The sequence below is a fragment of the Psittacula echo genome (genome assembly GCF_963264785.1).
Source record: "Psittacula echo genome assembly, chromosome: 2".
Classification (NCBI taxonomy): domain Eukaryota; kingdom Metazoa; phylum Chordata; class Aves; order Psittaciformes; family Psittacidae; genus Psittacula; species Psittacula echo.
This window is the reverse complement of record NC_137737.1, coordinates 14791705-14804476: the sequence shown is the minus strand read 5'-3', so window position 1 is coordinate 14804476 and position 12772 is coordinate 14791705. Positions and strand designations below refer to the sequence as shown.

At 40.5% G+C, this 12772-nt stretch overlaps 1 protein-coding gene across 1 annotated transcript in view; it reads left to right on the top strand.

Annotated features, from left to right (window-relative positions):
- BMPER (BMP binding endothelial regulator) overlaps positions 1–12772 on the top strand; it is a gene marked incomplete at both ends in the record, with an annotated part of 141762 nt that overhangs the window by 24631 nt on the left and 104359 nt on the right. The window contains 2 exons of the mRNA XM_080611127.1: positions 859–958; positions 11523–11605. Coding sequence (XP_080467253.1) covers positions 859–958; positions 11523–11605 — 183 coding nt within the window. The remainder of the gene's footprint in view (positions 1–858; positions 959–11522; positions 11606–12772) is intronic.

Sequence of the window (12772 nt, the reverse complement as noted above, 5' to 3'; positions counted from 1 at the left end):
GTGACTTCAGAGGGCTATTTTCAGTCAGGAATTTCAAGTAGCAAAATTTTTCTGCAAGAAACGCCCAAAGTGTTTGCTTTCTGCCCTTGTTTAAAGGCAAGGATAACCAGAAGGGTTGACACCACAGGGGAAAGGCAGGCCATAAATGGGATATTTCTCCTGCCTGCTGTCACACATTCTCTGTTGACATGCCTTAATGTGCTCTTTGGCCTTGGCCATCGCTGACTCTTTGCCATAGAAATGTGACAGTAGTGGACAGTGATTCTGCCTGCTTGTGGTGTTTTGTTGGTTCTCAGCATTTTGGGGAGAAAGATGAATTACAGTAGTCTCATTTTCAGTGTAGTAGCCTCTTCTGAAGGACCTCTGGGTAGCTTGGTAATACCCCTAGTTAAAATGACATTCAGCAGTGGCAGAGAGTTTTGTTTTCTCTGAGGTTGCCAGCTCTTCCTCAGCCATCTGTCCTTTTGTCACTGTGAGAAATGATTCTGGAGCTGTGTGGTTCATGGGGCAGCACCTCAAGACCCCAAGGATATTTTAACAAGCATATCGTGTAGCTCATTGCTCATGTAAGTAAAGGGGATTTCTTCAGTGGGGCATATTTTCTGTCTTGTGGTGTGTAGCATTCATGAATTAGTGCCTGAGCAGAGTTTAAACACCATTTACTTGGGCTCCTGCATAATTCTGACTGTTTTCTGCTATGTTCCTTCAAGGGGAGAAAGATGCTTTCAAATCACAAGGACCTCTCCTGAAGAGAAAAAGCAGATCGCTTGCTTCATGTTTTACTTTCTGAATGGCAAGAAAAGGTAGCTGTGGATTTGGTTTGCTTGCAATAGCTTTTTGTCTATTTTATTTTTCCAGAATAAGGAAGTGACATGCAAAAGGGAGAAGTGTCCTGTGCTCTCCAAGGACTGTGCTCTCGTCATTAAGCAGAGAGGAGCTTGCTGTGAGCGTTGCAAAGGTGCGCTTCCCTTCCTGTTGTTTCCCTCTTCTTAAAATGTTATCGGTTCACATCCGTGTTGTCAGAGATTGGACAAAGTTGGGAGCTTCTCAGCTGGGACTTACTGTCACCAGAGGCTATAAAAGGACATTAACCATAATTAAAATTAATAGGTTTACAAAGCTGGTGGAGAATGCATAAATTCATGTATATGTCCTGTAATTATTAGTTCTTGCATAGCAGCAGTCCTTTAGAAATGCATCTTTACTGTACTTTGTTGGCATGTTGTCAGTCTTTTGAAGGGATATGTCCTGTTATAACTATCAGAAATATTTTAGATCAACAGCAATCTGCTAGTAGCAACCAGTCAGTACGAATTCCTTAACCTTTTGTGTGGTTGGACAGAACAGGAATAATGCTTCTGAGTAACGAAGAGCAGAGCAATTATCCAGGACTCTTTCTATTTCTCCTCGTATTAGAAACAAATCAACCAAATGCTGTTTATTTTCCTAAATGTTCCTGATTAAAATCATCATATCATGGATACTTTTATTAAATCTGAAATGAGCACCAATCTGAACATATACATTTATTTCTTGACCAACACTGTATTTTCCAAGCTCCTTAGAATAATTATCAAATATATATATATAAAATTAATGAATTGTGTAAGCGTTCTTATCCATGAAATATGTGCAAGTAGATGAAGTTGAAAACCAGTCTTTTTTTTATACTGATGTAGTAATATACTCTAAAATACTGATTTTGCTGGGGTACTGCTGATGCAGTCAAAGAGGTAGAGAATGTAAGATTGAGACAGCTTTATTTTTCTCTGTTGTTTAATTCGCCAGTGGTGATGGAGTGTTTTTGAGAGGGAGATAGGGTAGGATAAATTGTTGGGAGATGCAAGCATTTATTGCCTTCCCAGAGGGAAATACAAATGCAGGAAAACAGATTATGCTGAAATTCAGATGGAAGAGACATGATGGATATGTGTTTTTCCTGGATAGTTGCAGAAGTGTGTTAGCTGCTGCTGTGCTCATGCTTTGCTTCTGTGCTGCAACTTTGAAATAGGTTTGGCAAGCCACAGTTTGAGGATTTGTCTGGAAGTCTGACACTTAAAAGGAACTGAAATAAAAAAAGTTAAAGCATTACTGAAACAGATTTTACATAAATTAAATGCAATTTATTTCTTTTGTCAGGTTGTGTTTAGTGTCAGCTTTATAGCAAAAGATTCCTAAGTGTTGCTTTGATTAGGCTGGAGGTTGATTTTTCATTTCTATAATGGGATGTCTAGTTAGCAATGGTCTGAAAATTTTATATACATACATATGCATATGTGCATGCATGCATGCATACAAAATGATTCTATGCTAAAACAAAAGGTTTCAAAGTTGAGGACACAGATATTATTTTAATATATTATTTTAATTCAGACTCCTTGTAAGATTCTCTGTTTATCCTGAGCTGGGGCGAGTACCTACAGAACATTACTAATAGGCTTGAGCCTGGCATCTGCAGATTGCCTGACATCTCTAATGGGAAAATTAATAGAAACTGTTCAAAAACAGAATTAGGAGGCACATGGATAATTGTGGTGTAAGGGGAAAGAGTTATGTCTTACAAAAATGCTAGTCCTTCGAATGTATCGGTAAGCATATGGATAGAGATATCCAACTAATAGGCATACAAGATCCCTCACCAAAAACTACTAAAGAAACTGAAGTAGCCCTGATTTTGCAGAGAAACCTTCCCATCAGTGAATAACTAACAGGTGGTGACAATGAATGGTTGTTTTCATAGTGGAAAAGGTTACCAGCAGATCATAGCAAAGATCTCAATTTGTCAGCGTGCTCAGAAATGAGCTAGAAAAGGGGTGAAGAGGGACAGAAAGCTTCCTGGTGGTGACCTGATCTCTTTAGCTTGGTAAAGGAGGAGGGCTGCCTGTGAGTTGCTGAGAAGGGTCTTAACATACTGCACAACTTATGACAAAATGGCAAAGGAAGTTAATGTGGATGGGAACAAATGTGTGCATGCAGGACAAAACAATCTTAACTACAAATACAGTAACGGGCTCTGAGCTGACAGTTACCAATTAACAACTATTTCTCAGTGTTATAAAAGATACTTCTCTGGCTGGATCAGCTCAACCCCAGTAGCTCTCCAAAGGGCTTACTAGGAAAGCAGTAAGGTACAGACCAGAATGCCCTGATATTTTTCTGTGTGAAACCACAGTGTGTCCACTGAGGGAGTATCAGGTAGGCTGCTTGTTCTCTCTCATCTGGAGGCTAAGGTAGAGCTATGGAGCTTGCACTGTATTTTTCACTTTGCTGTGGGAGCCTGTTGTTGACTGCTATCAGATACTTGACTAGAAAGACATTTCTGAATGAGTTTTTCTGCTCTTTCTGAAAGGTAAAGCAAAATATGCACCTATATATCTGTGCCAGTCCTGACACCACACACTGTCACCAGGTTGTTCTGGTGCTATTGGAAGACATTGATGGAGCCAGATCTACCTCCCGGGAGGCTGTTTGCTCTTTTGCCACTCCAAATGCTGCTGAAGCTCTTGCTGTGTAATATGGGTATGGGGAGTACTTGGGGAATCATGGGTGCAAAAGCCTGCCTAGCACTTCACCTACTCCCTTTGGTGTCCCAGCAGCTCCCTGGCACTCCCTGTGTGGAGCTCAGATGCAGCCAGGACTTTGCCCTGCAGTGCTTGTTCTCAGTTTTATTTTGTCAGCCTGCCAGAGTGCCCATAGGGAATGCAAGCAGGAGAAGGGAAACAGAGCTTTTTCTTTTTTTTTTTTTTTTCAATTTATTCTTTCTTTTTTTTTAGACTGGTTTCATTTCATCTAAACGTGAACAGAATATTACAAAGAAAAGACATCAGAACCTGATGGCTTTATTCTTGGCTTCATTCCCGAAGCTTAAAAGAGCTTAATCAGGCCTTAGGGGATCTTGCCAGCTCTCTTTGATAGCTTCATGTCTTCCTACCTTGTGAAGAAATGAATGAATGAATGAATGAATGAATGAATGAATGAATGAATGGTTGCTGTCATTTGAGCACATCATCAGCATGATGACATCAAGACCAAAGGGTATGTTTCCAGAACTGGCTTCTGTAGGAAGGAAACCGCCACTCATGAGTCATTTGTGACACTGCTGCCAGGATATTTTTTCTGTTGTGAGGAGTGCCTAAGGACTGGGTATGTAGGCCCAGTATCTCTGATAGCAGAGAAGCAGTCTGATACTATATACCTGCCATCGTGCATCCAGCTGAAATCCCATATTTAGAGCTGTGCATACAGGAAGTATGGAATTGTTGGCAGACAATGGTGAGCATTATCTCCCTTACTTTGATTTGGGTATTTGTATGCTGCTTAGATAGTTTTTAGCACTTTATTTCATTTTTCTTAATAAAAAAAGTAAGAAACAAAAGCAAGTATATCTTTTGCAGTCAGAAAACTCACTGTGGTGGAAACAACATGTTATCCCTCACATATTAAAAGATTTGGCTTTACTTAAGATTTTAATACTCCAGACTAGCAGTGTGTTTGAACATTGTTTTTGTCTTTAAGCCCATAGGACCTTGGATAGTAAAGTTGGTGGGGCAAGGCTCTCTTTTGCCATGTGTTTGTGCAGAGTCTGGAACAGAGAAATGTGAGCCCATGATTATGGCTCCCTGCTGCAAGGAGAATGCAAACAACTAAGTATAATAGTGCAGATTTTCAGAGAGGTTAGTCTTCTAACAGGTACTAAATGCAGCTTATAAAACATGTCCTATACCTCTAGCATTTTGTTCATTTTGAAAATATTAAAAAATTAAGCTCTCTCATTACTTTAGCATAGGATAAATAGGCCACTTTTCATCTCTCATTTTATTTCATATGTTTAATGAAAACATGTGAAATCATTGAGATTATAGAAATAGATTTGGCAGCATTTTCTTATTTAGTTAGATGGAGACCAGTCACGTGGATGTAGAGCTCTCTACACCTCTAATAATAACTTATTTGCTCTCTGAAGAAGTGGTATTACTGGCTCAGGGCTACATAAAGTTTGCCTTTCTAAAATCGTACTCCATATTCTACTCTCTTATCCTAAGAATCTGAATCTTCTATGGATGTGCAAAGACAAAATTGGTGGTTATTTGTAATAAGAGATTTGTTCTGAAGTTTCTTTCACTTCCCATGTGCAGTTTTGCTTTTTCTGCCCTTGTAAACTTTTGAGAGTTACTGTGAGGTTTTTTTTGTTGTGTGTTTCATTTTCATAAATCAGTGATCTTAAAGGTTCACAAGCTGTGCTTCATTGATCTGGAGTCTACAGAGAATGGAATCAGCCCAGGCAACAGCAACACTAGTTCCCTGTAATATTGAATATCCAAAGCTATTGCAGCTGATTGTGCATTTCTTGGATATCAAATATTATGGTTGAGGATTGCAGCCAATTTCAACTATTAGGGCTGGCTTGCAAGGGAAGTTAGAGGGAGGTTGTGAGTTTGTCAGTGCTCTGGGTACTCTACTAAGGCCCTGCAGAGGCCATACATGCATTCAGCACTTTGCCTGTGGACACCCCTAGTATGAGATACCTGATACCAATTTGGTGACCTGCTGTAACATGGACCAGGGAGGATTTTGTGTGGGGCCCTGCTCAGCACTATAACTTGCAGCTCATCCTTGCATGCTCTAAAGCAAACCTGCAGAGGCAAGGGTGCAACATGGATGAAGGGCGATGGGCTGGGAAGACAATAATCTAGTCCTGGCAGCTGTCAGAGACAGGTTATGGAAAGAGATGTTTTGAGGACATAATCAAGTCTTACTTTTTTTCTTGGCCTTTCTCATTGCCTCTTGGTCTCTCAGCTCTGAACCAGGAGTTCCATTTCTTGAGGCTGGAGGTTTGCCTCAACTTTCATTCAGTTTCTAGCTTTGTATTTCAAGCAAAGGCAGGGATTTTGAAACAGTGACATACAGCTGCTAAGGACAGTATCATCCAGTATCAGGTTATGCCTAAGAAAAGGTCTCTCTCTCTCCATCCTTCCCTTGGGTTAACTCTTCTTACAAAGGTCTTAGCACATACATATCATATTCCTTGAATATCTGGTGTAACCTATTGTGTTCAATTGCTGCCCAGATTTCAGATTTTCTTATTATTTTGATTAATATATTAATCAAGATAATTATGTTATTCTTCCTTTTATGTAAGAATCTCTTATGAAGTATCTTGTCATGTTGACATAAATACTTCTGCTGTCAAACATCAGTTACCTGGAGTTTTGCAATCACAGAGCAGTTGCTCAGGATGCACTTATACCTTGGTGTGGACATTGTGCCCAGTGCAGCAAAGGAAAAGGAAACTGAAGACCAGGATGGAGACTTCACACAACATACACATGTAATGTTTTTCTGGAACAACATGATAAACATCTTAGGACCCTTAATACTGGAATAAGAATTTCTTTTAGTATTTCACTTTGAAGCTTGTAAGCTGTACTGATCATGAGGAGACTGGGTATAAATGGCAAGTAATTGTGCCACCAAACAACATAATTCATGACACCCTCATAACCATGAGAGGTCCAGCTCTCCAGCTGCCACGCATGGCAAGCACACTGAGCTCAAGATTCAATGGTAGCTTTACCTATGAGGCATTTGGATTGCAAGGTTCTTCTGGACCTGCAGAGTGACTTTTCCCCACTCTGTATTTGTGAAACACAAGACATTTGGGAAGGTGAAAGTCAGTTCCAGTAGGATGCAGGGTGCAAAAACAGCACTAAGAAGAATTGATATCTTTGTTTCTGCTGCTCTTTGCTCAGTGAATATGGGCTGCTTTGTATCATCTGCCTGTGAACTGTGGAGTCCTGGCACAGCTCACCCCTATGGCCACTTCACTGTGCTGTGTTGTAAGCCCTTTATAAGGCCCACATGCCTTACATCCCATGAGTATTGTAATTGCAGTGGCTCAGCTGCAAATAGGTTTGATTGTACCCAGTTACAGAGGAAAGACTTGGATTTTCACTGTTTAGAGTTAGGCTGGATAAGCAGGGGAGATTTTGTATATACTTTCATGCTTCTGTGTTGACAAATGAAGACCAGGCTTGGCCAACAGGAAGTTGAATTTTCTAGTAGCTGTCAATGGCTTTACCATTTTCACATGTCATTAAGACGTGAAAATCTGTTTTATGATGGGGTTCACAGTTCTCTTATTTTGACCAACAACTTTTCTGCCCAGGAAATAGTGCAGAATGCGCAAGTTACTGTTTTGTTTCTTGTTTGGGGTTTTTATTTTGTTGGAATTGGTGTTTTTTTCTCTTTGGCTCGAGCTCATATTTAGTATTAGCATGCCTGGATACTTCCCTGAGGATTAATTTATCAAACACTAAATAAAACATGTCTTCTGACTGTTTTCGTTTTCCTAATGTTTATTTTCCATGCCAATAGAGAAGTTACGTTTTTTAAATAGAAAGTGAAGGGAAAGCAAGAAAAAGACTTAATAGGAGAAGAAGGATGCTGAAGAAATGAGGGATGGGGAGCCAGTCTATTGTGCACCAATCTATCACTTTCTCTTGGGAGAATAAGGAAATGACTTGTCTATAAAATTCTCATTAGCCTAAAATAAGCAAAAATCTCTTCTGGAATCTTATTAGGCAATGTCAAAGTGAGTAATAAAGGCTTGTTTTTAATGAACTGCTGAGGACACTGGCTGAGCTTTAGTGCTACTAAACTGTCTCTTACAGTCCATTTCCCTATCTTCATATGATACTCTTCTGTGCTGGGGTGTCTGGGGAAGGCAAAAAAAGGGTCATTTAACAATGTTGCTGGATTTGGAAAGACAAATGACTTCCTGATTGTTAACTTGTCTACATGCCAATAATAAAATCTGCTGTAATTTGCCTCTTTTGTTAGTCCAGTCCAGTTCTGTGTGAGCATGCTTATGTTTGGATTAAATTGCTCTCTTTCAAATTAAAGCAGCAAGAGGTTGGTAGAGCATGTTTGAAAGTTAGGTGCTGGAGTAAGGCGTATACACCATTAAAACAAAGTAGCTAAATTAGAAAATTAGAATTGATTTAGCTATTTTATAATCTTTTTTTCTTTTGTGCAGGAATGACTCAAGTCTAGAGGATCATTTTGCCTTTATGAGGTGACTAGAAGGGAATTAGCAGTTTCCACTGCATATGCAACAGTGACCGACTTCAAAGTATTCAGTGGTTTGGTTTGATTCAGATAAGAAACTTTCAATTTGCGTGTTATCCAGGACTTATCTGAGCTATTTGAGTTGAAGTAGGTAATAGGAACAAAACCTACAACCAACTGAAAGTTAATATTTTACATTAATAAAACACCAGCTATTTTAAAGAAAGAATCAGGAAAAAAATTGGGGACACGCTCCTAGACTGATATGAATCACCTTAGCTCCATTAAAATTGATATGGACCACTGATATTTAACTTCCTTCTCTATGTGGAATCCTAAAGGGGTACCATATACTGGGGTATATGTCATGGGATCCAGTTTACTGATTAATGTTGAATTTTCATGTACTCCTCAGAACATTCTCAGGCTTTTTGGGTTTCCCCTCTTAAAAACCTCCTCTGTAGCCCTTTCCTTTAAAGTTTTGGTGTGAGTATGTATTCAGGCAAAGTGGATGGTTTTTAAGTGACTGTGCTAAGCTCTGATCTTTCTTGATTTATTTTCTCTTGCTCTCCCTTTCAAATGGTGGATGGAGACAGTGAGTTAATGTAATAGTAGTTCCAAAGGGAATTAGAGTGGCTGTTAGGAACTTGAAGTATGTTCTGCCATGCTCTCTTGTAGAAGTTGACATCGAGGACTTTGCTGATGCCTTTGGACATGAGATACTCAGTGATTGCTACTTTCCAAGCCAAATATGGTGGACCTTTAAGCATAGGTGAGCTGGAATGGCTCAACTGAGCTGGCATATGTCGTGAGGCAGGTTTCACTCAGCTGAATTTAGGTGAGGCTCATAAACTTCCATGCAATGAGAAGGTGGTTTAGGAAACTGGGTCTGTGTTTGCATGTGTCAGCTGAGAGATGTGTACATTGAAAGTGAGGTTCAGAAGAACTAGCCAGGATGTGGGGTTTGTATTTTCTCCTTTTGAAGAACAAAAGTGGGTGTAGCTCTGGGGCGTCCAAAGGGCAGAGCGTTGGGGTACATCTCTCTCAGAAACAGAGATTGTAAAGCCCTTCCTTTCTTTACTTCTCTTCTGTTTGCCTGACATTCAGTCTTCCCCCAGCTCTCACCAAGCCTGCTTGTGTTACTGGCTAACTCTCCCCTTCCTTTGTGCTGTTTTCCTCCACTGAGCATCTTCTGAAATCCAGCTCCCACTGTACTTTGTGTTGGTGCTTGCATGATGCTGCTCTGCCTCCCTTACTCTGCTGGCCTGTGCCAAAGCTTGAGAGCAATCTTAGTGTCTCCAATGCTTCTCCAGGCTGTTCCATCCTGGTATCCAAGCTCTGCCTGCCATGGTTACTTCTGGTGTGTCTCCCTTAGTGCTGTCAGCATCACATATCAGCAACAGAAAGGGCTTGTGGGCAGGTGGAGTTTGGCTCCCCCCTTGCTGCTTTCCACAGGGGAAGCGGCTGGTGCTGCAGGGCAGAGGATTTTGTAGCACAGCTTGGCAAGTGAGAGCAGTGGTGACTGCATGGATGCACCACCTTCATGCTTTCTTGACCAGACTAATCCTTGAACTGCAAATTTCAGTTTAATGTGCACATCTGTACATGCAGATTAGCCCAGGGTCATTAGCTTTCTGACAGAGGAAATGTTTTTAAATTAAAGAACATAATTGGTGAACAAATATGCAAGGTATTTTGCAGTTGCTAGTTTCCAGCCTGGCCCTTGATTCTGCACAGTACTGAAGATATCAGACCCATCTTGTAGAATGCACACACATGGCACAGCTTGTTTCATCTTGAGGGTCCGGCACACATGTGAACTCTTTCTCAGACTGGGATCAGTATGGCTCAGGCTTCTGCAACTTGAGGATGCTAAACCACGTTGAACAGGGTCTGCTACTCATCAGGGTTTGCAGTGAGCAGTGGGACTGCACGTTAGCTGGATGTTTTTCAGAACAGGACTTCATAATGCGTAAGAGGAGCTTAGGGCTTCCTGCATCTCTCTTGAAATGTTGGTTTGCCTGCGTGAGCGCTCACACGGAACTGTATTTAATATGCTGCGAATCTGAACATTTCTTCTGTTATTCAAAACTCGGGCTTTGCTACTTAAAAAGATAGGACATTCAGAAATATACTTTGTACCTTTCAATATTGGTCAAAGATCAGTGGCTCTTAGGCCTACACAGAATAGAATGACAGAGTAGCTGCTGAGGTGGTTTGTGGGAAGAGGATGATGCTGTGGGCATCATTGGACTGACTGTAGTTTTGTGCTTGGTGGATCTCTGTAGAAGTCTGTGTTTCAAAGTCTCTGGCAAGACTCCTCTTGGTTTCACAGGCTCTTTGATCAAACTCATTTTGGATAAAATAGACTAGGAAAAAGCCTTTGGAGAGCAGTAAATGGAAAATGGGCATTTTTCCTGCAGAAAACAGCATATGTGTTGCTTCTAATTGTATTTATTTATTTCTATATTTATTTCAGAAACACTTTTGGTCTCCAAAGAATTAATTTTTAATTGAAATATTTTTGCATTCATAAACTGTTTTGAAACAAATATTTATTCCACTCAATATGTCTTTTCTAGTTGTGCTTTTCTGTTGAGTTTTTATTCTTCTTTGTGTTCCTTTTTGGGTTTCCCTTTATGCGGAATACCAAAAAAGAGTGCAAGAGTGGGAAGGGAAGCTAGTAGGAACATGTAATAAAAGTGTGGAAAGTAATGTTTACTTTGTTTTTAACAAATGGCTCAATGAAGCTTCATTTTGCACAAGAAAGTGTGTGCTGTGCCTGTCCACAGGCAAGCCAACCTATTTTCTGTTAACGAAGTTGTTATGTGACACAGGAAGACATGTCAAGCCAAAGCCTGTGGGACTCCGCAAAGTCCCCACTCAGAGATCCACTTCCCACACAGAAGAGCTTGATGACTTTTAGTTGGTGTGGATGTTGATCCCTTTTGTCATGGAAGTGAAAAGGTATAAAGGAGGGGTAGCTCTGCTGATGTCAGTTTGTCCATGCTGAGCTGCCCTGGATGAAAAGCTCTTCCCAGGGGTTTGGTTAATGGATGAGGATAGCATGGCCAGGCTGGGATACTGAATGTTTCCACCTCATCTCTTGCCCTTTCTCCTTCCTCTCCCCCCTCTACTACAAGTGGCAGAGGAGCTCCTGAATGGACTGCAGAATAACCACCATTTTTGGGTAAATTGTCACTAATTTTCCTTTGCCTTGAATAGTCATAGTAAGGAGTTTGGCCAGTCAAACATCAGATCAGATGGTGGTGGTGCTGCCAGCCCTCCCAGGACATGACCCTTTTTGTCAGTCCCAGATCTAAGCTCTACCTCTTTTGTTCACCCAGAAGAGAGGATGGGTTGCATTTAGGATACTGCTCTATGATCCTAAGCAGCAGCCTCCCATGACATCATTGTGTTCATCTGAGCTGATGTGCTTCTGTGTCTTCCTCTAGATTGCAGTTTTGGTGGAAATATATACAACAGCTCTATGAAATGGCACCACCCCAGCAATCCCTGTGTTACATACCAGTGCCAGGTAAGGATGTCATCAGCATCGTGCTAATGGAGTTGTAAGCTTTTCCCATGAAATTCGGAGCCTTTTTTTATCTGCTTCAAGTAACCTGAAATATTTTATTCCAAAAGCACAATATGGACTTTACATTTAAAGTAGTTTAAATCCACTCAGATGTCGCTAGCTATAACCAAACATTCAGATGGATAGATTTTATGTGACTTAAGTACCACAATACCAAAACACTGCTGAAGGAGAGGGATGCAGCCCTGCCATTTCCTGCTGTCTTGATATTGAAATAAGTCCTCTTTTTCTCAACATGCTAAGCCTTTTGTGAGATACAAATTATTTTACTAAGTAGTATTTCACTAAGCAGACACTTTTGTGTTTATGGGTTTTACCTGGGATGTTGTTTTAAGAGAAACCCACAACAGAATCTTCTTTTCCTGGGCTCCTGCACTGGAAAATACTACTACCCAGTAGTGTTTTTGGTAGCTTGTCCATCTGCTACCATAGCATTTGCAAGATTGTCCATTTTCCGGTACAAAACAAGGAAGCATGTAGGAAATTTTAGTTTCTGTCTGTGAATAGGTCTGGCATTTTTTGCTGACAATTTGATCTGGTTTTAATAGTAACACTCAGGCAGCTACTAAGAATTGGAGCTGTTGGAAAGAGAAATGAATGAGTATGAAGCGCTTCTACAGACAGGAGAAGAGAGTTTCAAGATGTTTCTGTTCTTCTGTGATGCTTCTGCTCTATGAAACACCTGTGTTTTTAAAGAGATGTACACTGAGAAGGATGATGTTAGAGTGGCTGTATTCTGTATTCTTGCACTTAATGAAAAGATACAATGTGAATTCAGGTACTCTTACGACTACTAATTACTTGAAATGAGCAATTCTTTATTGCCTGTTTTGGCACCTAAATGCAAAACTGGGTGATGGTGTTTACCCTTGATCCACACAGTTCCTTTGGCTTCGACTGCAAAACAAGAAAATAGCAGCCTTTTGTACACAGATCCTCACACCCAGATTTGTTCAGGAGGACTCTTGACTTCTCCACCAAGGAGTACAGGAAATGTTAATTTGCTAATACTTATCAGGCAAAGCATCAAAGATAAGCGTCTCCCCTGTACAGAGCAAGATGCTTTTATCTGCTTTCTAGGTCTTTTTAACTCCAAGGGGAGAGGGA